The 26,935-nt window shown below is 46.2% G+C and overlaps 1 protein-coding gene across 4 annotated transcripts in view; it reads left to right on the forward strand.

Moving 5' to 3' along the window:
• Window positions 1-26,592, forward strand: part of FNDC3B (fibronectin type III domain containing 3B) — a 365,496-nt gene extending 338,904 nt beyond the window's left edge. For all 4 annotated transcript variants that reach the window (XM_045297448.1, XM_045297449.1, XM_004704080.3 and 1 more), the window contains 3 exons: window positions 12,456-12,622; window positions 13,929-14,056; window positions 22,972-26,592. In XM_045297448.1, the coding sequence (XP_045153383.1) occupies window positions 12,456-12,622; window positions 13,929-14,056; window positions 22,972-23,283 (607 nt within the window). In that variant the 3' untranslated portion in view covers window positions 23,284-26,592. The remainder of the gene's footprint in view (window positions 1-12,455; window positions 12,623-13,928; window positions 14,057-22,971) is intronic.
• The last annotated feature ends 343 nt before the right edge of the window (window positions 26,593-26,935 follow it).

The following is a 26,935-nucleotide window of genomic DNA, read 5'->3' on the forward strand; positions in this document are numbered from 1 at the left end:
GGGGAGGAAACCTTTAGGAACTAGAGGAAGGTTGTATTTCTCATCATTGTGATGAGTGACTGGCTCATCTCCTCCCCGAGACCCCTCTGCAAGGGGATCTCCAGTGGCCTACTAATGGGCTTTGGATCTCCACTCCGCACTTAGTATTTTTTAACCTAACTTCGTTTCCTTTGAAAATGGCCGGCCAGAAGATGGGCAGCTGAACTGTATCTAGGAATAATTTAGACACAGAGCAGAAATTAGAGGTGACAGAATGTTCTGTTACTGAAAGTCTGAATCAGGGGTGTGTGTGGTGGGGGGTGGGAGGGTGGCACACAATAAAAGCAAGACAGCTGGATGGGATAGTCACACACTGCTTGCTGGGGTGATACAAGTGTTCATATGGAAATACTTGTCTTCCCTTGATGCCCTAGAGCATTTCTGCCCAGTCTCCGCTCCAATTCGAGTGCTTTGATCCATTTCATGCAAGAGGAGGCCTGTTGTTTAAGGTGCTGTGAAGGGCTTCAAGGAAACACAAGGCTTTGTCTCTGGGGAGCATCCTATCAACTCACAGGTAGTCCTAGGACATTCCAGCCATTGTAGAAGGTGCTCTGGGAGTTTGAAAGAGGCAGAGACCATCTGTTTGCAAAAATCAGGAAAGACTTCGTAAAGAATGTAACATTTGAACTTGGTGTTGAAGGACTGGGCAAAACATTTCTGGGGACCAAGTAGTGGTGTGGAAAACACAGAAAGTAAGGTCCACTAGAGACTGAATTCATACCCACCCACCCACCCAAAGAGGGTCTCTCTGTGCTGTGCCGCCTACCTTTGGTTGAGTTTTCATAGACTGTTCATTTGACGTGGGAAAGGGATTCCTTACCTGCAGCCAACAGGTAAGAAGAGGCAGTGTGGACTAACAGAAACCATGATAATGACAGAAACTGACACTGGGAGAAATTTACAAACAAACACACACCCCCCCACCCACCCACCCCACCCCCAAGCTCTTGGCTTCCATCGGTGGTAGAGAAAACCTATGGAGGTTTTCTTGTAGTTGGACCACTGGAGAGAGGCAGTGCCTCTCGACTCACAATGGAGCTGCCTCTACCGTTCCTCCAGGACCTTGGGGAGAGCAGTGACCCCCCAAACAACCTGACCCCCCCTTGCTGCATTCAGCCCTAGGAGGGTCAGTGGTCAGAGTGCCCCGGACAGGTCCAGTCCAAGTAGCTACGTGATATGGTGCAGTTCCTGGGCTCGCACTTAGCCAAACGAGCAGATTCTAATGAGACATAAATATGCCACAAAAAAACAATGCCAAATGTAGCGATCAATACATGCCCTCCCTTCCAAAGCAACGCCCAAGGACCACTTTGTTAAGACAATCACTTGCCTACATGTAAGTGGCAATTTAAGGAAACTTACCATTAGGAACAATATTTTTCTTAATTTTAGAAGCTGCGATCCAAATTTATCTTGTTAAAATTAGATTTGTCCGTGCTCTCAGAAAGTTATTAAAGTGATGAGAAAAGAGATCATAATAAATTCTCGTTCTATTTGTAGAATCATTTCCCCGGATTTAATGGGATCATCTTGGCCTGATTTTAGTTTGAAGGTGACCTTCCTTGGTGTCCTGCCTCTGAGCTTGGCAGTGAATGGCAAGTTGGGCCTCGACTCCAGAGTCTCAGGGGAAACATCTGGAGTTGGCTGCATCGCAGCACTTGTTATGGGAGGGAGTCTTTGTCGACTCTGGTACCCTGAATGTCTTTAAGGTTTGGGCCTGACCTGTCCGACGGAGAGGGACCGTGTCACCTTTCAGAATGGCAGCTGTCTTTGTCCCTTGCACGGGTCTTGCGTCACAGTTTCCAGTGTGGCTCCTGGGGGAAGTGCACCTCTTCCTGGGCAGATGTGTCACTTTCCTCAAGCGCACGTCCTGTGGATGTGAGTGTGGATCTGGCCCCAACGTGATACATCCCGGTCGTGTCCAAAGAGAGAACCAGAGAGACATTGAATCCTGGATTTATCTTCATAGCTGTCAGCTCTCAAAGGAGAGCTGCAGGTGCCTGGGTGGTACCGCTGTCCCATAGCCAGTCATCAGCACAATGAAAATTAAGGATCCCATGCTGGTCGGATGAAAGAGCTGGATAGATTTGGGCTGCTAAACTGAAGCCCTCATTTATTTTTTTCTTCAAGTGCAAAGGAATTACTGGAAGGTTCTTCTCCTGCCTCCCTTTCCACTCAAAAGGGATGAAACTTTGTGAGCTCAATCCTTGCTGAAAACTGTGTCCCTTGTAAATGATGAGGGTGGACATTTTTATGTGTGTGTGTGTATGTGTGAGAGCTTTTGAATTTAATTGTTTAGAAAATAATGAGAGAGATTAATTAAGTTCACTCAAGAGTGGGTCCATTTGATGTGCAAACTGTAGATTCAGTCATACGAAGTTTCCTAAGAATGGAGTTGGACCCACAGCTCTTCTTAAAAGAGATACTAAAACAGGCTTAGGCCTTAGCACGTCCTACCCAAGTAAATGTACTATGGCAAATTCTGATCCCCTCGAGCACTCCAACAGGAAGTTCTGGGAGCCTCTGCGACATCCCGAGATGGGGGGCCTCTCCATTGCCACGTTGTCTTGGCTCGCCATAGAAAAAGCAGACCAGACGCAGGCAGAGCAATTCTACATGCAGGAATATTGCCCTCTACTATAGCATCTGCTCAGGAGCCCACCACCCAGAGTGCTTCCCAGACTTGGGAACGGGAGTGCCACCTCCATTCTTTTCTCCCTTTTCCCACCCAATACTGTGCCAAGGATCATGGCAGGGGTGGGCTTGGGGCAGTCATGAAAAAAATAGGTTTGGTCAAAATACCAAAGATTGTTGTGCTATGGAGCTCGAAGTGAGCGGTTGTGTTAGTCTGAGTTGGCCAGAGAAACAAACTCATAGTCACTCGTGTGTATATATAGCTTTATATACAAGAGCAGCTGAATACTGAGAAAACCTCCCATCCCAGTCCAGATCAAACCCATAAGTCTGGTATTAGCCCATATGACTGATACCAATCTATAAAGTCCTCTTCAGACTCAACAAAACACATGCAATGCCACCAAATGCAGGAAGATCACAGTGGGTGGAAGGTCTTGTGGATCCAGTGGTGGTGTAAGCATCTTAGCACAGGCAGGGGTCTCCACATGGCTACTCCAGCTCCAGAGCTCTAGTGTAGCTCCATGTGTCTTGTCAACAGAAATGTCTCCCAGAGAGTGAGCCCATGCCCCACCTCCAGCCTGCTATTTATCTCCTTAGTGCCTCCAAATGAGGTCATCAAACTGTGACCTGATTGACAGGCTAACCTCCACCCCTTCACTGGTAAGTCTCACATTGATGACAGGTTATGTAACTACCACAGCAGGCCTGTTTAGGTGGGGTCCCTTCCACATCTGTAGTGTTAAATCCGGTGCTCTGACAAAAGCAAAAGTCCAAAGAAGAGAAGATGTGTTGGACAGGGCGAGTTGATTCCATGTAGACAGTTAGTGAGGCAGCCATTGTTTTGATGTGGAACACTTAAAAGATTCCATGTGTCTTAAAAAGGACCCCAGTCTTGTAGCCCTGTGGAGATGAGTCTCCAGAGGGATGTTAGTGATAACACAAAATTTGGCCTCTCTCCAAGTAAATACCATTATCTGTGCTGACTCGGTTGCCTGAAATTTGGGCCTATTTCATAAGAATAGAAGCAATCCCAAAGGACATCTTCCTTAACCCTTTGCCTCAAGGTAAGGTCATGTGGAATGCGTCCAGGTCACCTAGAGTCCCTGGGCTTCCCACCTCTGCGTCTGTTTACCATGTATCAGCTTTGACTCACTGGTGCCCTAGCCCAAGTGCACTGGATGCATGTTTATGAAGCAGCCTCCTGGCAGTGCTTTATATTCATAGAAAGGGGTTCATTGCTGGTAAATTAGACTGCAAGCATTCAATCAGCTGTCTTTCCCCTGGATTTCTACTATGCAGCAAGCCATGTGAATTCTGTAGCCCATCTATAAGGAACCCGCTTTTCCGCGGAAACAGATGAATGTGAAGCAATAAGCCAGCCGTACATGAGCTTTTATTTAATTCCAGCATGTAAACACAACTCAGATTTGTTTGGCCTTAGCGTGATGAAGGATGTCACTCTTCCCAGATCACACTCCGAACAAATCCGACATCTGTGGTTCCTGTGGAGGCAAGAAATGGGCCCCCAAAGCACTTTCATAACGGCGCATTAACCGAACGCAGGGGTCAGAAAAACAAGTCCAGCTCATATGTTTTATGATTGCCATGCTGCCCTGTGTTACTGAGCTCTGAGATGTACGCTGCCCTCGCAGCATTTGGAGTTGTTGTTAATTCTGGGCCTGGCCCTGATGGGCCTGTGCTCCCTCGTAATTGTGTATAGCACTGAGGCAGGGGGGACTTAAATTCCAGGAATTCAGTTATGGTCAATCTGCTATTGAAGGTTCACTCAGACAACCAATGCCTTTTAAAGCCAAGCTCCAAGAAAAGGGGGTTGCAGAGGGGAATCTAATCCAGTGGACAGTTACCACTTGCTCTCCATTAACTCCGCCCCAGTGCCCTTGGCAATTCCCTTCAGCCAGCCAAGATGGCGGGACCTTAGGGGGGTAGGGGGGGCAGTGTTACAGCACCACAGAGCTGTTCTTTGGCAGAGGAGGAGACAGGAACTAATGTGTGTGGAGTCACTCTGAAAGGGAAACTGGTAGACGTGGTCGGTATCGCATTGGGGAATGTTGACTTACCTGGTGGCGAAGTGGGTTACGTGCTGGACTGCTAACCTCAAGTCAGTGGTTCGAAACCACCAGGTACTCTGTAGAAGAAATATGAGGCTTTCTGCTCCTGTAAAGACTTACACCCTCAGACACCCATGGGGGCAGTTCTCTTCTCTCCTACAGGGTTGCTGTAAGTCAGATTCTACTTGAGGGCAGTGAGTGATTTAAACAGTGATTCAGATAGCTGAGCACGAAGGAAGAAGTGAATCTTCATACCTAGTATAGATGCTTTTTGTGGGAACTGGGCTGCTGACCACAAGGTTAGTGGTTCAAACCCACCAGATGCGCCGAGAGAGAAAGATGAGGTTTTCTACTAACAATTCCTGTCCAGGCGTGCAGCCTGGGAAACCCACAGGGGCAGTTATCCTCTGTGAGAAAACCCTGCTATCAAAGACTGACCAAAGTGCCATCAAGTCAACGTCCACTCATAGTGACCGTGGAGGACAGGTAGAAGTGCCCGGTGAGATTCTGAGACTTCATGGGGCAGGAGAGAGCCCCGTCTTCCTTGGTGCCGCTGATGCTTTTGAACCTCGGATTGCAGCCCAATACATAGCCACTGCTCCACCAGCGTGCCCCACTATCAAGGAGGCACCTTCTAACTACTACATCCCTCGCCTTCTTTTTCTTTGTGATCATTTTGTTAGCATACAGTGCACATATCGTGTAAGTCCATTGTTGAGTCATATTAAGAAGAGTTGAGCAATCATTATTATAATCAATTCTGGAACATTTTTTTCTTGTTCTTATGGTTGGTTAGCTCCCCATCTTCCCTTCCCCCTCTGCCATGCCTCCAGGTAATTATGAAATCCCGTGACTGCCTCTATAGATTTCCCTATCCTGGATGTCGTAGACAGAAAATCAGACAAAAATAAGCAGGAAGCAAACAAACAAAAGAACAACAACAATGAGGACAAACCGGGAAACCTCATTCGAAAGGAAGCAGAAAATATTAAAAACTGAAACAATGTTACAGTGGGTCCTAAGGAAGATCACATGATAGGCGGTTGCATTTTCACCTGACTGTCTAGGCGGTATTGGACTTGTTAGGGTTCGCTGGCTGATAGCAAAGCTACAGTCACACCCCTGGAGGGTGGTCAGAGGGAATTCCGCTTAAGCTAGGTGTGGACCCTGAAAGTGGGTTTTGGGCTTTCACTGTCACCGATAGCCTTCTGCAAACCTGGTTCCCTCCTTTGGATTTGGATTTTATTACCGTATTTACAATCTTGGCTCACACAGGCCAGTGTGCTTCCTTGTGGACTCAGCTGATGCCCTGTATAAGATGATTGCTTGTTTTAAGACTCACGAAACACGTGCAATGACACCAAATGCAGGAAGATCACAGGCCATTTCAGCACTGGCAGGGTTCTCCACGTGGCTCCTCCAGCTCAGGGCACTCGTGTAGTTTCATGTGCCTTGTCAGCTGCAGTGTCTCCCAGGGAGTGAGCAGGGGGGGCGGGGGGGGGGGGGGGGGGGGGGGGGGGGGGGTCTCCCATCTCCAAGGAGGAATTCAGGAGTTCCTGGAATCCTCAGGAGAAGGCCATGCCCACACAGAGGCCTCATTGGCTAGGACCTGATTGACAGACTAGTCTCCACCCCTTCACTCTTAATCCTCTCAAATTGACAAGCGGTTACATAACTACCACACCCACCAACCACTCCCAGGGAGAAAGATGAGGCTGGCCGTTCCCATACAGATTCATAGCTTCAGAGCCCTCTGTGAGTATGTTCACCTTTAAAAACTTACCTCCATGAAACCCAAGTGATCAAGCCTGACTCTAAACCAGTGGTTCTCAGCCTTCTTAATGCCATGACCCTTTAGTACAGTTCCTCGTGTTGTGATCCCCCAACTATAAAATTATTTCCGTTGCTCCTTCATCACTGTCATTTTGCCACTGTGATGAAGCTTGGGATGGAATAATGGAATCAATAAGAATGTTGACTCATGGTGAAAGTGTAACAAGGTGTGTAGTGTTCACTACATGGGAACCTAAAGTTTACTAGGTAAACTTTTATCAAAACCGTAATTACACACGCATCAATTCCCAAAGTGTAAGTTTTAATTAGCAGCATGGATTTTCTTGTATTCCTTCACGTGGTAAGCTTTTGCTTACCAATGGCTGCAGTTTCATTTTCTTAGAAAAAGCCTCAAAATTCAACCTGTGATTCCGAGTGCATTGCAGCTTGATCGGTCACACACGGAAAGATCTATGCAGGCCAGTGTGGAGATAGGGGGGTAAGAACTGAACCCCTTTTTCATTTGTTCCATGTGAATAGCCCTTAACTTTTCCATACAAGCAAGGAACCTGTCACCGACATCAGAATCCACTGACACAACGCATCTTCCCTGGGCCAGGGGTCCCCACACGCTGCCATCTGCTGTAGCCAGCCTGTGTGTAAAAGGCAAAGTGGGAGGACGCGGGTCTTGGTGGAGGGAGGATGCGGACTGTGCATCCCTGGTTAAGCATCCTTCGTTCCCAGTGCCCCTTCAGTGGTGGAGGGAATTGCATGCGCAAGCTGTGGAGCCCCAGGACGTTAAAGGGGAGAGGAGAAGGCAGTGCTGTGTCATTGGTAATGAATATAGTCATAGTGAGCGTATCACAGCTGTCGGTTTTTGATCTTCTGTAGCATGTTTTGCAAGACGCCCTGTGTAGGCCGTTACTGAACTACGGGCCATCTGAGGTCAGCAGGGCAGGTCATTCTGAGGAGGTAGTATTAGTGGCAGCTTGCTATTCATGTGGCCTAGTCCGTGACACCTCAGACTGTTGACTGCCCTACCAGTTCAAACTCACTAGCCGCTCCTTGGGAGAGAGATTTACAGCCTCGGGAGCGCATGGGCAGTTTGACTCTAGCCTGTAAGATCGCTGTGAGTCAGCCTCGATCTCATGGCCAGGGTGGATGGGATCCACCTTATACCCAGGAGCCCTGATGGTGCCGAGGCTCAAGTGCTCCCCTGCTAAGCAGAGGCCTCCTGCTTGAGCCTCGCAGTTCCGAGAGAGGGAGATGGAGCCGTCTGTGGCTGCTGGGGGTCAGACCTGCCCTGTGGGCAGGAGGTGATTGGCTTAGCAGACGCGCCACGGGAGTAGAGCCACAAGAAATGTGTCGTCAGTGACCTTTCAGTGGTCCACCCAACCTCCTGCCCTGTATGCACTGCCCCTTTCCAAGTGCTGGGGAGCGTTGCGCCCCATTTTTCCTTTCCTTTAATAGAAATGTACATGTCCACGCAATGGATGCCAATTGTCCAGGCCTGCCACCGCCTGCGCCACCTGTTTCCTGTGGCAGCACACGACCAGCTTCCCCAGGACTAGGGGGATGCATGCTGGCGATGTGCCCAGCTTTCTCCCCAATTCGAGGAGGTCTCTAGGAATCTCGGTGGTGAGGAGTCCCATTCTGGGGGCCTCCCGAAGGCTTCTCTTGTGTTGAACCAGTGGAAGCGTTCATCTTCGACATCCTGAGTGCTCTGTTACAGCTAACAGGGTTGGTGAGGAGGGTAACCGCTCATAATTACTGAGCGTGGACAAGTGCGAGGCCTTGTATGACAGGTGTTCCCTGCTTTCATGCAGTGCTCCCAACCCTGTGAGGCAGGCTCGGTGGCTAGACCAGTTTCAAAGAGGAGGGATTCCTTTCCCTGACTGCAGAGCCCAAGATTGCCCGGCTCTCGGGCCTGAATGCAAACTCAGTCTGCAGTCCCCACAAAGTGGCCGTGAACCCGTGTCGACACATCAGTGAGGCCCCCAAGGGTCATCTGTCCTCTCCCAGGCGCTCACAGTCATCCTGGAAGGAAGGGGCAAGGGACCCATATGAATGCCTGTCTCTAGACAAGGGCATTGGCTTGGCTCAGCATTCAGGTCTCAGGGTGGGCAGTGGAGCTGCCTGGTTTGATGTGCCAATGTCAACCTTCCACACCCTTTCTGGCAGTACCACAGTGCCAGCATTACAAGATCTGCAGTCTAGTTTCTAGCCCCGGCAACGTGCAGGAGCTGTGGGTGGCATAGAAGACCCTTGGCACCCTGGCCAGTGTGGAACCCAGTATGGAACCCAGTATGGGCTTCTGGGCTGCCTTTAAGGAGCTAATGGGCCCCACCTGGTGACACCTGAGACTGCATAGGCCTCACACTGAGTCAGAAGCTACTCGGGGACTTAATTGAATGCATCCTGGACACATACAGGAATGTATATGACTCCATGCCTGCTCGTCCATGCAGGGGAGATGTAACAGCTAGCATTTCACCCCACTGCTTGACCGTCTAATGAGACTGGTCACTAATTTGAGGGAGAGCGAATGTGTGGTATAAACTGTAACACATGCAGCCGAGTGTCACACATCCAGGCTCCCCTATCCTGCTGGAGCATAAGGCAGCAGCAGCTCCAGGTGTGCGTGGAGAGGCCGCGTAGCAGGAGCGGGGAGTCACTGTGGTGTGCAGAGGCCCTCACCTGGGCTCAGACCCCTGAGAGGCAGCAGCCAGCATGTTGGCATATTACGAGGCATTTTTTTTGCCGTGGAGTTGGAGCCGGTGGGCAATACTAGTCCATCATCTGCTGTGCTCTCACCAAGCCTTGGGCTCCCTGCTAAGCTTTGGACCCACGTTATTTCTTTTGACTCCTAAAACAGCCCTCAGGTAGAGCTTTCGGGCACAGGAAGAGCTGGTACTTAGCAGAGGTGAGTGAGTGGGCAGTTAGGGGCAGGGCTGACCACCACCACCTCCCACCAGCAGCGTGGTTACGTAGGGAGTGGAGTTGGTCCTAGCTCTGTCTAGATCAGGGTCCTTAGACCACAGGACCTGCCCCAGAGACTGCTGGGTAAGCATGGGGGATCCTCACACAGACTACAGGTGCTCTAATTGTGAGGGGAAGGGAGCCCTGAATGGGGCCACCCTGTGCTTCCCCAGAGAGCCTGTTCTAACCTCAGGATCCTTGGTTGGTTGCCATTTAAAATGAACTCGCCACCATGTGATTGTTGTGTTTAATATGCTAATTCCACCACAAAAGGCCTCTGTCTTATTCATGAATTTTAAAACGAACATGGTCATTAAAAATTAAAAAAAGGGACTCTAGAGGGGAAAAAATTCAGTTCATCTTCGTAGAACAAATAGTTGATAAATATTTTCAATCTCTACCAGAGCAGATGTAGCCACGGGTGGCAGTGGGGGGAGCAGTAACTGACAGGAGCCTCCCGGAGAGGTCACACCACCACTGGCCATAACCTTGCTGGCTCCTGAGGAAAGATGGTTCTTCAGTTTCTTGAGGTGATAGGGACCACTGGGGAAGTGGCGTTACAGGCGCGTCGGTGGTCTTGTGTTTTGGTAGGTTCACATGGGTCTCTTGGTCACGCGAGGAGCAGAGGGAAGTGGAACTAGAAAGTGCAGTTGATGTGTCAGCCTCCCAGCCGGACATGCAGACTCCTGTCTGAGGGCTGCGCTGTGGAGGGACACAACACGCACTGCCAAGGAGTCGATGCTGGCTGGGGTGACCCTGTAAGACAGGTAGAACTGCCCCTGTGAGTTCTAAATCTTGACCGGAGTAGAGTCTGGAAGAACTTCTAAGAAAACAGAGCGTCGATGTATTTGAGAATCATTCTCTATGCTATTTGCCCAGTTTAGATCACACGCCAAGTTCATTTTCAAAAGGAACTCGTCTGTCAAGAGGGCGGCAGGGCAAGGGGGCAGCCCGGAAGTTGCGTTAAAAACCTGTCTGCCTTTGGTGCCTGGTGAACCATGTGGTCTAACCAAGGGCAGTGACTCCCCTCCAGATTCTAGCCCAGGTGGGGCTGAGTTAATAAGTAGCTGTGTGCCTCTGACATTAGCCAGGGTATCTTCATTAAGGTGGTTTTGTGTCGAGAGCGCTAAATAGGTTACCATGGTATTTGAGAGTTTCAGCTGGGCTCTGATGTTCCCGGGAATTAAAACTGCCCAGCCACCAGTCGAAGGCCTTTCCTGACGCAGGAAAGCAGAAAGAACATGAAATAGGTGAAATGAGTGGGCCGAGGAACTTGAGTGTAAGGATTATTGAGCGCAGGGACATTTTAAATTAGTGTGGATGCTGACAAGTTTTAGAAGAGAAGTTGTTTCAAGATTTATAGAAAAAAAATATTTGTTTGACTTTGCACCTCCTCCACCCAAAATAAAAACCTCTTAATGTCATCGAGCCGATCCCGTTCGTAGAAACCTGTTCGTACAGGATACCCTGTGGGTATCTGGGACGGTCACTCTTAGCAAGAGTAGAGAGCCTCCTCTTGCTCCAGTGGAGCCGCTGGTGAATCTGAACTGCTGACCTTGTGCTTGGCAGCCCAACACATAGCCATTTTGCCAGCCGGGCTCCCTTCCCTCCAACAATTAGTAGTTGCTAATGAAAGGAGTAAATGTGGGGGGTGTCTTGTTTGTTTGGTTTTGGTTTTTGATTGACCAATATCAGAGGAAGACGGCCATGGTTAGGGACAAGACCAGAAAGAGGGCCAGCTAAGCTTACAAGGGAAGGGAATTGGTGCTGTTGTACACATGCATGCCCACCCAGCACACCCCACACACCCAGGCCCTCCTTGGCACTTGGTAAGGCTACTATTGCCCCTAAGAGAACCCTGTCCACAAGCACTACCAGCCACATCAGCAGGCCTAATCACCTTTGAATCCGCAGTGCCTAGCCCATTAGCAGATGTTCAATAAATGTTTGCTAACACAAATGTATACGTTCCAATGACCTCATCAGCCAAATCGGACTGAGTCAGGCGTTTGAATCGTGATTTGGTCAGCGACCGACTACCAGTTCCCTGCAGAAATGAATTGCCCTTGGATGTAACGGAGCCCTAGGAGCTGGGAGAACTGACACAGCTGCATTAACTGATGCAGCGGTCAGCTGTCTCTGGCCCAGCATCAGATCCTGCAACTGCTGAAAATTCCGAGTGAAGTTTGGAAAGTTCTGTTATACCTGCCGCTCTGTAGTTAGAAGACACACACTCCAGCTTCATTGTGATCGTGTTCGCTCCCCAAACCCGAGGAGGAAACTCCTGAAATAGAAGATCATCGTTTGCTTTGGTTGATCTCCTGTGTCTTACTGAACTTGCATTAAAGGCAGAGTCCCCTGGGTCACATGGGCGGGAGGTCCACCGTCTGTTTTGTGATCAATTGGATGGCTGATTCTGAGCTCCCTATCTTTCATTTTTCCTCAAAGATCCATATTTCTTACCTATTTAGGAAAAGGGCCTTCTTCAAAATCTTACAGAAAGATGGATAGGGGGTTAAACTTTGAAATACTGTTCTGTCAAACTTGATAGAGAAAATTCAGGTAAAGAGAACATTTTATTTTGCCAGTCTCTAATTCACATGAACTTCCTTGCCTATCACACAGCAGCATCAGCTACTGTCAGCGTGATCAGGTGACATATCTGGTTTGTATAGCAAATACAGACATGAGCGACTGATGTTTATGGGCCTCAGGCCACGATGAAAGGAATTGCATTCCAAGTTGTGTATGTGCCGACGTGGACATTTTCCTTTTAGGTAAACGCGCACTAGTAGACATACTGAAACTTAACCATAGCCTGGCAACGGATGCAGTATCCCCACTATAGGGGGAAATGTTTACCGAGTTGGCCTCATCCGCTCCCCAACTTTTCATCATCATTAGTTTTTGTCATCATTGACAGTGCAGCTGGCTAATGGATTCTGCTCCTTCCTCTAGGTTTATTCCAATCTACAGAGGACCTAGCCACACCTACAAGGTCCAGAGGCTGACGGAGTTCACGGGCTACTCCTTCCGAATCCAGGCTGCAAGTGATGCCGGCGAAGGGCCCTTCTCCGAAACCTATACCTTCAGCACAACCAAAAGTGTGCCCCCTGCCATCAAAGGTGCGTGGACAGCGTGTTCTGCCTCAGTTTCCTTGGAGAGTCAGGGAATGGTTGCCCTGTAAGAGAGGCAGGGAAGCAGGACTTGTTGAGGGCGAGCTCAGCCCCAGCTTCATTTTTAGCAAGCTCCCTCTCTTCGATACTAATGTTGCCAGCCTGTGGACTGTCATTTGAGTAACAAAGCAATATGGATCACAGAATTAAACCTTCGCAGAAGCATTGCAAATATGTCATAGCTGGTGTTTCATAACCGATTCTGTATTCAACTAAGAAACTAGTACAGGGTCACTTTGGGTACCCCCAGCCCTTGAATCCAGCTCCGGGTCTTTGCTCCAACCGAAAAGATTCCTGAACACACTGATGGCGCTTGGTTGGTTGGTCATTGGAAAGGGTCACCACGTTTCCCAGTTACACTTCAAGGGTCTTTCTGGTATGAGGAGACTTAACTTTGTTTCTCAACATGGTTTTGGGGGTGGGCTCGTTTGACAGTAACTAGAACATGTCCGTTGATTCCAGAGGGGCCAGGGTCCTCGCGCTGCCATGTGCTCCAGCCCTGTTCCTCCTCAGTTGTGGATTCAGGAAAGTCTTGTCTTAGCTGGAGTCCTATTTAGTCTGACAGGATCTCTTGCTTCGTTTTTCCATCAACTATTAGGAGTTTGGGCCAAGTGATAACAACAGACTAGTTGTTGTTGCTGCTGTTGTCATTTTTCTGAAAGGGAATCCTACAGGTAATCTTCAAGGAGAAAGATCGTGCTCTGCAGACTCCGTCTTACGTCGTGAGGAGCTCTCTAAACCGTTACAAAGAACTGTACGACGCTCCGTTCTTAAGGCTGTCAGTGGTGCCCGTTCTCTGGGACTTCCCTCAAGATGCCACCTGTTCCTCAAACTTTTCTTTACCTAGCTGTGGCTTCCTCTCACCTGGAATTCCCTAGCGTTTTCTTCACGTCAACGCCTCTCATATTAATAATCTGCCTGACGTTGTTCCTTTTTTAGTACTTGTTTCCTACTTTTGTTCCATTTATCAACTAATTTTAAATTCTTTGAAACAGCTTCTATTTTTTTTTTTTTAACCAATTTTCCCCTTCCTCCGATGTAGCTGGTGGCTGACTGCTGTGGGGGAGGGGGGCTCTCGTGCCAACACCGCCCCCTCTGGTTCACCAGGAGCCTCCCCAGCAAAACAGCTCCCTCTCGGGAAGGACACACAGATGTGCTCTTGCGGGCTCTGGGATCTCACGTCATGCGGCTGAAATATTAATTACTGACAAGGTATTCTGACATCTGACCCTTCACCTGTGGGTTTCTATTTCAGCACCCCGAGTGACCCAGTTAGAAGGAAATTCATGTGAAATTCTATGGGAGACGGTACCACCAATGAGAGGTGATCCTGTCCACTACATCCTGCAGGTACTGGTTGGAAGAGAAGCTGAATATAAACAGGTAAGAAAGAGCCATTGTGCATGACAGGTCGTGGCGTCCCAGCGTCTCGCTGGCTGCGCTGCATGCCTCTGTCCGTGGACATGAGTGACTCAGTGGCCAGTGAGCTCTTGTTCTTCTAAAACCAGTGGTAGAAACCGCCTGAAGGTGCCCCCTGCTTCTTCAGCTTCACGAAGCCCCAGCTTCCACTTCATTTCTAGGAGGGGCGTTCACCTTCAAGGCCCAGTTCTCAAGCAGAGCTTGCTTTGAAAAGCAAGGTGTCAAGTTCTGTATTTATTTTTTTCTATTGGAAATGATGTTTACAAGCATCAAAGTATCTATGTATTTGAAAACTACGGTACTGGTGGGGTTATGACAGACGGAGGGAAGTGGAAGAGCAAATCAACGCAGTCCTATTTCCCCGATCGCTGACAAGGGTAACTAGCAGAACTGTGTGAGTCGATGGCCCCAACGTGTGGAGGCTGAATGGATGTAAACCTTCAGTAGGTCCAAGGAATATTGGAACAGATTGAGAACGAATGGAAGCTTGTCTTTGATTCGAAATTACAAGTTGTCTAGTCCTCCATGAACTTGCATGGCAGCTGTCCTTCTTGAGTTTAGTGCCACGGCGGAAAAGCACCTGTGTTTTATCCTGCAGGGATGAAACATCCCGTGTATGGTTGAGGGACCCCTGGTTTGGACTGTTTCTTTCGGTAGTTCTTTAATTGGCAACGGTCCTTTTCCAATGCCCTGGCTTCTCGCAATCATTTAGTTCAGAGAGCCCTAAAAAAATGGTTTATTTCGTCAAACAGGAAACTGTCGCTGTTGGGGCTTTGAGACCTTTGTTGAGTCTGTAGTTTCCTTTGCTGTAAAACCTGGGCGGGTTTATAAACCAGGTCAGTTCATTCTGTGATGGGTGTTTCTCTGGCTCCTCTGTGCTGTGGAACCGCCTCAGACTACTCGTGTGTAATGCATTATAACAGGGAGTTGAAGGTTTTTTCCTTTTCGGTGACTAACAGGCTGCTCAGCAGAAATTTTTGTTAAACAATCTCAGTAATTAGCAATGCTCCCATCCTTTTCTTGTGTATAACTTTAATCTTTTTCCAAATTCATTTTTCCAGGAAACACTTTAGGTGTGGCATCTAAAGGACACTCATGCGTATTCCTGACTTATTCACCAATTCCATCCCAAAGATGTTTGCTCCCACAAAGAGATCCCTCTGGGTGCTTTCTCCATTCACTACTGGATTCCCTGTATCCCATTAACATTTGTTAATTGATAGAAATCTGACAGCCAAGCTTTGTAGGTTTCTATGAAAATCTACATTACTTCAGAATTGTTTGAGGGCTTCTGTGTGACCTGGGAATCTGTTTTACGATAGCGTGAAGCTCATTTAGACCTTGGGTGAAATAAAATTTGTAAAGGTCCTGCAGTTTCTCTGGGCTTCCCTTAAAGGCCATCTCAGCAAAGGTGACAGTGATAGACTTTTCTATTTTTAAGTAAAAATAGGTAGTTCAAACAAAGAGTTCACAGAGGAATAAGAAATGGGGAAGATAGAGAGATCACCACTGGAAGGGTATGAGGGAAGATGTCTGGTCCTTCTTCTGTTCGGGCAGTTTGGAAACATTAGCCTGCAGGGAACCAATTTTGTTTTCATCACATCTTCTAGAAATTTCAAAGTATCATTTAAAATAGGTGTCCCATTTTTGCATAATTCAGGAGCCTTTCCATTTTTTATTTTGCTGCTCAGAAAACTTGATTATTAAAAAAACCCAAAACGTCAAAGTAGTCACGTATTTGTCATACTCTCCTAAGTGAGATTCCCCCACAAACAGGTGGTTTGTATGTTAGGCGAGGATCCCAGACATCCCACATTTTCACAGAAGGTTTACATTTGTGCGAATGGTATCGTTCTCAGATGCAGAAACATTCTAACGGGGTTTGGACAGGTAACTGCTTAAACCAGTACCTGCCTGAGAGTAGCAGAGGTGTTGTCCTGTGATTGGCAGGCAACCCAATACTTCTAGTCCTTTTTCTGAACTGCCATATCCTCCCTCAGGAGCCATTCACCCTTTCTGTGATTCACAGCTTTTTTCTTTTGTTTTTGTTGTCAAGGTTGCAAATCAACAGGAACCCTTAGATGCTTTTACCCTGACGGTTTTATGGACTTATAACTCATGCACCATACAGTTGGATGGTTTAAATAGATCTTTAAAACTTACATAATCACCACCCCAGTCAACGTGAGCACATGTTCTTCATTCTGATATTCATTATCAGATTAGCTCCCTATTCCCCCTCCCCAACTTCCCCCATCATCATCCTGACAGACGATGAATCTGGTTAACTGTCTGAATAGTTCATTGAATTCCGTATAAAGAAAATCATACCAAGAAAGCCTGACAGCAACGAAATAAAACACAGAAAAACCTTAATGCAAAAGGAAACAGAAAATACTTAAAAGTAGAACAAGTTAGAAATGTGTCAAAACGGAAAACAAACAGTAAGATGTTCAGTTTTAACCTTAACTATCTGCAGTGATCCGCTCCCCAGTGCACTCTGTTGCCGGGTAGGACTCTTCGCCTCCTTTGTCAGTGGGCCCAGGAATCATTGAGGAGCTTAGTACACGTGTGGGCTCCGCAAATACAGGTTGGGCTCTCACTGTAATCCATCATCTTCTTCAAATTGTGTGGTCAGAATTTAAGCTCTAATACAGGTGTGTGTTCACCCCCCCCCCATGCATTTTATTAATAATCCTGTGATCACACTGGTTGGCATAGTCCCATGTGGACTTGGCTGACTATTTTAAGAAAGGACTGGTAGTGTTTCTTCAGTTAACCTGGATCCTTGGTTCTTGAGACGTGGCTTTATGTGGCCCAAGATCCTAAAAACTTCTAGGGCAATTTTAAACGCAAATCCGGGATCTCCACTATTGCCAGTAGTAGAGGCTGATTCTGAGACCAAACTGGAAACAGATCAGACAACACGAAGCCAGATTATTTAGTCAGTATCAGAGTGCTCCATGCAAAGAGGGGAATCTCAAAACTCAAGGGCTCATGTCTCCCAAAATATTTGCAGAACAATCTATTGGGGCAGTTCTGTTGACATGAAAACCTAGTCAAGACGTGGTTGCAGGCAGCACACCTTCAAACCCCACTCGGACACCAAGAAACTGCCAGGGAGCAATACTGGCATCTCTGTTAGAATCGAAGGGAAGCATTTTTATTAAAGGAATTGCACGGTTTGAACCAGGGGAAAACTCAGTTGACCAAAGGACACTAAGAACTCTAAAAGCGAGAGATATGAAAGAGTGATATATAGATCACAACTTATAGATCAGCCATCTGATGGGTTGACATTTACGAAGGTAACAAGTGGTTCTGACTGGTTAGATTTGAAATCTTTGCAAATGGCTGACCACAGAGTAGCCAGGTGTTTACTGAACCTGCTTGTTGTTGTTGTTGTTGTTAAAGAACTTTATTGCCTACTTGACCATATTAGCAACCTTCCTGAGCATTTCCAGGAAAAACTTCTGAGCAAGAGCCAAGCAGACAAAATGGAGTCAGAAGTCCCAGGCCTACCAGGTGCCTCAGTTGTGAAGTTTGAAAGGTGCTCCCTGTCGACCCAAACCACTCGTACGCACTGCTGCATCGTAGGGACAGGGCAGAGCTGTCATCCATAGGGCTGCCCGCATTGTAAATGCAAGCAGAAGTAGACCGTCACAGCTTTGTCCTGACGCCAATAGATGTGAACCACCGACCTTGTGATTAGCAGCTGAGTGCTGTACTCCCTGACCCCCACACAGGACACTTCCAATCAGAGTGAGGACATCCTAACTCCCTCTTTCACACAGTCCATTCTGTGCTGTAGATCCTGTCTCCGAGAAAGTGTAAGCATCTTCCCCTAGAGCAGTGCTTCTCAACCTGTGGGTCGCGACCCCTTTGGGGGTCAAATGACCCTTTCAGGGGCATCGCCTAAGACCATCAGAAAACACATATTTCCGATGGTCTTAGGAACTGAGACACTGCTCCTCTATCTGTCTCCAGGCGGGTCCGCCCACATGCAGCTTACGCCCACATACGAGTACCCGGCATGAAGACTGTTACCCATGCTACACCATGCTTCAAAAAAATTTTCCTTTATTTGTCACTAGAAATAAATATTTCATAGTACGTAATTACATCTTGTTTTTGAGATGAATCACAATGCTTTAATTATGTTCAATTTGTAATAATGAAAATACATCCTGCATATCAGAAATGTACATGATAATTCATAACAGCAAAATTATAGTTATGAAGTAGCAATGAAAATAATGTTGTGGTTGGAGGGGGCACCACCACATGAGGAACTGTATGAAAGGGTCGCAGCAAGAGGAAGGTTGAGAACCACTGCCCTAGCGATAAGAGTATTGTGAAGATCTCAAATCAAATAGCGAGTAGGGGGTTCTTCCCACTAGACTTAGTCATCGTTTAAGCGTGAGTAACATTTGTTCTGTTCTATAGTAATGTAAAATGATTAAAAGATGAACCGTTCCAAAATTTTACAAGGTGGCCATTTGACTTAACAAGGATTTGTTTCCCCGTAGTACAATCACTGCACAATCATTGTAGTTTTGAAGCCTTTTCTTCTATTACCATATATTCCTACCTTTTGAGGGGTAAATGTTTTGCTTCTTGGAGTCCAGTGATAGATGTCCTACATAGAAAAAGCATTATTGGCTCAGTATCTTTATATGCAGCCATTGCTAGAATACCGTTTCATTCACTCCGATTGTTATTGGCAAGATTGTCTGTGTTCGAATCTGCTGTTTGATGTTGCCTATTTTTAGACTGATGGACCTATCAGGGAAGTCAAGTTTGTGGGAAAATGCTACCAATTTTGGGGGCTTTTTTCGGACAAACTTTGTGAAGCCCTTTCATCTAAATACTAATATAATCACTTTTAATCAAATCTATGCCTTAGAATATGTTTTTCTTGTTTCTTGTAAACGCTCTAGGTGAAAACAACCACACTGCAGGGCAGGCTTAGTAGTTGGGGATTAGCACTCCTCACATGACCGTATTTCCTACGTTTACCAAGAAATGATTAAGGCAAGTCGTGGCTCATAAAAAGGCACCGTGGAGTCAGGGACAATTTGTACTGTGTTTTAGCGTCGCCCGATTCAGTAAACAGTCACTTCGACATGGTATTTTGAGTACTTCGTTCACTTGCTCTGGACACGAGATGGGGAACGAAGCCTATTTATGTCATGTGTGCAATGTAATGGTTAAAATAATTATTATAGCCCAGGGATAGCAAGCAGTGGACATTAAATTCACAGAGGCAAAGCAAAAGAAAATGAGGAGCTATCATTTTTGCGCATCAGCCCCAGCAGAGCGAATGGCTCTCTGGAAGTGCTCTGCGCATAGCTCAATTAAGGTGCTAATCAGACAGCACCCACTAACGCAGGCTTTATGTAATTCATGATTCTCTTCCCTTGGTTGGCCTGTAGTATGCACTCTGTAAATGCGGCTTGCATACAGCAAAGAGTTTCAAAGTGACTGGGTTATGTCTGCATTGGGAATAAAAATAGCCGTCAACTTGAATTGTATTTAGAGGTGACGGTTGTAACCTCTATATAAAAACCATCCATAAAAGGAGTCTGACCTCCTCTTCCCCAAAAAGTGTAGACCCTGCATGTTGTTCTGGTTTGCTTTGTATTGTTTTGTGTTTTAATGAAACCAGGGCTCCAAATTAGTTCTGGCTCAACTCCCTACGAAGAATTCCCCTTTCCCATCTCAGTGATACTAAATCAGAATCTGTAGTTTAACACAATCCTGGGTGATTCTTAAAGAGCCTGTGTAATATACATAAGACTCACCTGGAAGTCTTGTTAAAATGAAGAGACTCATTCAGTGCGGGGTGGGAGTGGCAGGCTATGCAGCTCTCTGAAGAATGTTGAGCCTGAATTAGCTGGATCCAGATGCTGCTTGAAATACTGATCCTAATTTTGCCTTGATTCTTGCTAATTGACTGAATTTCACTCCTCTTGTTGTGGGGAAATAGTAAATCTACCCGTAAAATATTACTGTGCATTAAAATGCGTGCATCGGTCGATTTGACTTTTCTACTGTCTAATAAATATTCCAAGCACATGCTTCCCCCGCCCCCAGGAATTTTCATTGTAAAACATTTCTTTGAAAAGATGTTAATGTTGCCTACAGGCTTACAACTGATCATTTGATAAAAGGTGTAGGGTAAAGACAGTGTTATACACACACACACAGTCAGACCCAGTGATTCGTGTCCTTAGCCCTACACAGACCACAGTAATTTTAATCAGAAGAGAAGGACTAGAAGCCTTGAAGGTGGGAAAAGATCAGCAAACGTGAAGAGATTACTTCCTGTTGGCAGTTTAAATTTTGTCACAGATGGCTCATCTTAGCGACCAGCTTTATGGCTTTAAGAAGAAAGCCCTTGAAGCATCGGCTAATCTGTCATGTTCTACATTTAACCGGATGGCATCTCTGATAGCGGGATGCAAGTTCGTACAGCAGAACGCTCGCCATTGCCGCAGTTGAAACTGGTGCGTTCGGCGACATGGATTGCACTGTCGCTCTGTGTGGCCCCGATGCCTTTCCCCCGTGATTCTACCTCCCCTGAAGTAATCTCATCGCCTACCCCAACGCCTCAGTGCAGCATGGGCCCCGTTTCCCCCAGCGCGGTGATCTCAGTGAGGGCATTCGGTGCTAGCCCTTCTGGGATGGGCTGTTAGCTCACCCATCGTAATGTTTTCAAAATTCAACCATGTTGAGCGTGTATCAGGAGCTTCACGTACCTTTATGCGTGCTGAACATTCCACTGTATGTATCTCTGCCACATTTCCATCTTCTTTTCATCCACGGGTGGATGTTTAGGGTGTTTCCACCTCCTGGCTAGTATGAAAAGTGCTGCGATACAAATACGGTACCATTGCTTAGAACCTGTGTATGATGCAGGGGGCGGTGGTGACACGCTATCAAGTCGGCTCCACTCACAGCAGCCCTCGAGGACAGAGGAGAGCTGCCCCATACGGTTTCCTCGACGGTGATCACTATGTAAATAGGCTGCTACATCATTCTCCCCTGGAGCAGCTGGTAGATTTGAACTGCTGAACTTCCAGTCAGCAGTCAAGCACATGGCCACTGTGTCACCAGCGCCCCTGCTATCTTCTGTCGTCCTGTAGTCATTGGAGGTATCCGCTGGGCTTGCCGAGCCTTGGCTCGCTCCTTGTGCCATTCGGGATAGTGCTTCAGACCCTTCAGCCACGAGAAGGTACTACTGAGCCAGTAACCAGGCTGTGCCATGCTGTGCCCCTTGCTAGTTCTTGGGGGTGAGGAGCCTTCGTGAAGAGCTGCAGCCGTGGGCCCTCCAGAAATTCAGTGTGTCCTTTTCCCGGCGATCCCCTCCAGCAGTGGGTTGTGCTGAATGGAGGGGCCTGGATTGCTCGTTTTCCGTCATCTGGGTATGACTTTACACCTTGGAATGAACATGTCAGAATGACTTTGAAATACCTTGTTCATCAGTTCAAAGACAAATTGAAAAAATAATATTGCCTATATGCTTCTTGTGATACTAGGATGGGTCACTTCAATGAAGAAAAAAAAGCCCTCTTACCTGAGCTTTGCCTTTTAAAGTGGGTTGGGTGGAGGCAGCAGGGAAAGCCCCTCTACGGCCCTCTATGGACATGAATGACAATACAGGCATACAGAGAATGGCCCGCTGCCCCATGGGAGGGCAGCACAGTCCCAGGGAAAGTCCCTGGCGGTGCGGCGATGCACAAGCCTGGTGACCACGTTCCTCAGGCCCACTGGTCTGTGAGCACCCGCAACCGTGCCCGGACGCCAGCCAGCGCCGGTGCTTGGCTTCACTTGACTCCTGCGAAGCTCATGTGTAGTCAGCCCAAGGGCCAGCCCCAATAAAAAGTCCAATTTGAAACTGAACCAAAGCTTTAAACAGATTAACAAAGGGAGGGAGACGGGTCACCCATTTGCCCCTGAAATGTGCTCGGCATCAGTGGGTGTCCAGGGAAATGCAAAGAGGATACCATTCACCTTATAGAAGTCTGACAGAACAGGTGTGGGTGAGATGTGAGCAGGTGGAACTCTGACCTTCGCTGATGGGCGTGCAGAGCGCTCTGGTCACCTGGGGAAACTCTTTCTCATGGAGTTGGATGTAGAGCCTCCCTCTGCCTCGGCACTTCTCTTCGGTATTTGCTCAAGAAAAAGAAACACTCGGGTCCTCAAAGGATTATCCCCCAATGTTCTTAGCAGTCGTATCGTATGAGAACTCTAAACGAGAAACCACCAAACATTCCCAAAAGGAAAATGAGTGAAACTTAGTCATCTGAGGGAGACGCTCCCCATCAACAAAAGGAACGAATTTCTCGGCCACTCAGCCACCCAGATAAAGTTCATCACAAAGGACCATGTCCTGTACGACAACATTTGTGTATAGTTTTAGGGCGAGCGAGATCAGCTCTGTGGAACTAGAGGTCTGAATGGGGGTGGGGGTGGGGAGTCTTGACTGGGGAGTGTTGCCTGGGATAGTCAATTGCCAGAAACCTTCTAGCTAGACACTTGCTTGTAATTGTATAGACATGGCACTTCAATTCTTTAACATGATGCTATGCTTTGGAGACCAAAACCAGTCCTTTAAGTATTAAATCAGCCTCCTGACTTAGTAGCCATCATTCTTACAGTCAGGTAGGTATGCCTTTGTTATTTAAAGTGCCTGCCTCCTGTGAGCGGCCTTCCTCTCTCCCTTCAACAGGGCCACTAACTTTTACATCCTGTTTATTTCAACTGTCTTAAACCAAGCCAGTGTTCACAACGCCCCAGTGTTAATCTGGTTACTGTGTTAGGGACTTGTCTTGTAATAAATAAGTTCATTGATCAGACTCTCCCTTTTCTTGAAGGTGTACAAGGGAGAAGACGCCACATTCCACATCTCAGGCCTGCAGAGCAACGTGGACTACAGGTTCCGCGTGTGCGCCTGTCGTCGCTGTTTAGACACCTCTCAGGAGCTCAGCGGAGCTTTCAGCCCCTCTGCGGCTTTTGTACTACAACGAAGTGAGGTCATGCTTACAGGGGACATGGGGAGCTTAGATGACCCCAAAATGAAGAGCATGATGCCTACTGATGAACAGTTTGCAGCCCTCATTGTGGCTGGCTTTGCGACTTTGTCTATTTTATTTGCCTTTATATTACAGTACTTCTTAATGAAGTAAACACACCCAACAAAACTTAGAGGTATGAATTTCATTAATGCTACACATTTTAATACACACATTTATTCAGCTACTCCCTTCTCTACTTCTTTTTTTTGTTGTTCTTTGATTTATATACTTCTCTTGTTTTACAGATTTAGCTAGGAAAAAAAATATATATCTATATATCAGTGTTTTGGTGCACCTTTTTGAAATGCAAGACTAGGAAGAGGTTAAACTGGATTTTAAAAGAAGAAAACACACACACACACACACACACACGAAAAACAAGCCAGATACCAAAAGCTAGCTTTCTTAGGTTTTCTTGTAAGTTTTCACATTCGTTTTTTTGTTTTGTTTTTATTCTCACTGATGTCTTTTTGCAAGCCTTTGGGGGTGGTTTTGGTGTTTGTTTTTAATGTTTAGTAATTTATATTCCCCAGTCACGTATGTTGTGAACACCTGTATGTGTAGACATGAGTCACAGTCGGGTAGGGAAAGGGCTAGGGCTTCAGAGGGGTCAGTATGACCACCACCATACCTTGCAGAAGCTCACGTTCACTAGGACATGGCTGCCTGAGATGAGTTCCATTATATGTCACTCGGTTGTTGAATTGTTTAGCTCATTTAAATTAAAATGTGTACTTCAACCGAAAATGTTTTAATAATCTGTATTTCTTATGATTTTAACACTATGAGCTGCCTGTCTACAAAATCAAGTAACCAAAATGCAACTATACATGATGGAGCATTGTAGATTTTTACCACGTCGATTCCTAGCAGGAACTTTAAGAGGGCATTGTGCAATAGTTAGTTGTTTCCTTGTTCAGCTGTTTTAAAAGCTGCTTTAACTTGTGTATGTGTCTTTGTATATAACTACTTCTAATCTAATCACTAGAGTTAATTATATTCTGTTATGTTTGACCAGAATGATATGATGAGAACTGGTGACGGTTTTAGTGCCTCTGCCCGTTGTCCACAATTCACACTAAGGATGATCAAGCTTCCTGCGCGTCAGCTCCTTATTTCTGAAAGATTTGCCGCTAGGCCGTTGTTTGAGGTATCAATGAAGTGATTGAATTTTAGTACCTTCATTCAGTGCACAAAATGCTAACAGCAGATAAAAACGGATAAAGCCCCCGAAATGCGTCATCTAAATGTGTAGTTCCTCTCTCTGTGGGGTTGACCAGGCCAGGTGTGGAGATGGGGAGGGATGGCATTAGGGGGTAAGCATAGGGTGTTTGTGGGTCAAGAAGACTCGATTCTCTCCCTGGACCTGTCACTAATTTGCTGCGTGACCGAAACATGTCACTTTACCTCTGTGCCTCAGTTTTCCCATGCATTAAAAAGATAAAGTAAAAATGGGGATTCTAGATGTTTGTAAGTGCTTTGAGATCCTTGACCCACAGGTGCTATTGCAGTGTAAACTGTTACTCTTGCATGTTTCTCTGGAGTCACGAGATAATCAGTTTTAGCCCAAAGTCCTTGGACTAGTTGAATGAAGACCATGCTGTCCGCATACCTCAGAGACACGTAGGAGCTGGAGATGCAAACATATTCCAAAAGGGTGCGACAGACACAGTGTATTCCCCTGCTTCGGTTTTTGTATATTTTTGCTCTTTGGTTTTTCTCAATCATAGCTACTTTGTGCTTGGTCTATGTCGTCTTAAGATGCAGTATCCTGTACTAGCGTATAATATTCCCATACCAAAGTCGTGGGGAAACCAACATTATTTTGTCTTTTTTGGTTTATTTATACTATATTCTGCATACAGTACTTTAAATGCCAATTACAGTGCAATCTTTATTTATTGTAAAATTTTTAAAATGTACTTATGTACTAATTTTCCCTTGTAGCATGTTATTATTATTATTTTTTTTTTGGTATGTGTTTTATACTTTTGTAATTCTAGGTCACTGAATTCTTTGGCAACATCTGTAGTAGTATTAATCACCTGACAATTTCTTGTATTTTTAAGGAGAAGAGCATCTAGTGCATTAAATGCCAAAAAAAAAAAAATTCCATTATCAGTGATTGAAACGTTTACATGTACCCCCCAAAATCATAATCATCTCTTGAAAGAAAGTGGTAAGATCAGTGAATTATTCCATGTGCCTATATTGCTGTAGTAAATAATAGAGAATTTTGTATTTTGTTACTGACTATAATCGGTTTGATTCACCTTGCAAACTAATGGCACCAAGGTAAATATATTTTTGCCGAAGTTCTTCCGAAACTCATCCGTCTGTTTTAAGTAAATGTGTGATATGACCCTCTCTGACACAGCATCTGCATTTTCAGATACGATTTCATGCAGGTGTTTCGTGAAAAAGGCATGGTTTAGGGGATGGAGATTCAACTGAGTACAAAAACCCTACTGTTTGCAAAGAAAAATAGCCCTTTGGGGAGCGCTTCAGCCTGGCTGCTGTGAAGGGATTCTCCGAGTTGGTTATTGCCTTCCTAACGTGAACTTACACCAACCTTGTTGGGAAGATTGATCCTTCTGAGACGTCATACTGTCTGTCCAACCAGCAGGAAGCTGAAGCGTGTGATATACAAGCTGACGGCACTTTATTTTATTGCTCTCCACACTATTTGTCTTTGTTAGTAACCCTTCTTCAGGAAACTATTGCTGTGTGTGGCGCTGTGCTCTATCACACCTGTGTAGACGTGATATTGGTCTGTAATTAGCTACTGCCATGACACATGAACAATAAAATAAAGTGTTATAGGAATCTTAACTTCTTTGCTCATTGTGGTCCATAGAAGAAGGAAGCAGTTGTCTTTTCCTGTGCTCGGCTTCTCTCTGTGTCCCGCTCACCCCTGGCCCAAGAAACGCCAGTCATATCACGTGATGCTGATGGCCTTGGGTGCTCAAAGAAACCTTTTTAAAAGAAAACTTGTTTGAAATAACGTTTTGTTTTTTCCTTGTCATATGCCTTGTTCTTATCGACTTGAAACGTTGGCATTTTCTACCCTTGTTTTGTTGGCTACAGTAATTCAGTATTCATGTCAGAATTGAAAAGTGCCCTAATTGAATGTGTTTGAATGTTATCCTTGCACAGTTCTTTAAATTGAAAAACAAAATGTTTTACCTCACTGTTGGACATACATTCCAAGCTTTTCAACTTTAAGGGAGAAAAAGAGAAAAAGAATCATGTTTTCCTGTATTGTAAATTTCAAGACTATTTCATATACCTTGTATTAAAACTGCCATATCAATTTTAATGTATAGATTTTGCAAATATTATGCTCTATGTAATACCTAACTGTATCTGTAGTGTATATGTAATATATTTATGCTCAATAAATGTTTTAATTCTTTCTGACTTTGGGTTTTTCTGCCTTTCATAGACTGACTGCTGCTGTTAGCTTCTAGACACTGGAGCGCCCTCCTCCAGCATTGCAAATTGAGAGACCTTTAGGGACCTCGCAGAAAGTAACGGAACTGCCATCCAAAGAGCGGCCGTAACCCGCCTCCTGCCGGCTGAGACATGGCAGAACCGATGGCCACCATCACATGGACTAATATTTCCAAAGGAACTTCAAACACAGATTTCTCTGTAAAATCGCCAAGTGGAATACATACATAATCTGAAATACTTCTCACACGGTGGGCCCACTTAACATGTGGCGTGGATGACATAGGCCGATCGATGGGCTGCCCGTTTA

Source organism: Echinops telfairi, unplaced genomic scaffold, assembly GCF_000313985.2.
Source record: "Echinops telfairi isolate 266 unplaced genomic scaffold, ASM31398v2 ScPeMD7_7420;HRSCAF=8458, whole genome shotgun sequence".
Classification (NCBI taxonomy): Eukaryota; Metazoa; Chordata; class Mammalia; order Afrosoricida; family Tenrecidae; genus Echinops; species Echinops telfairi.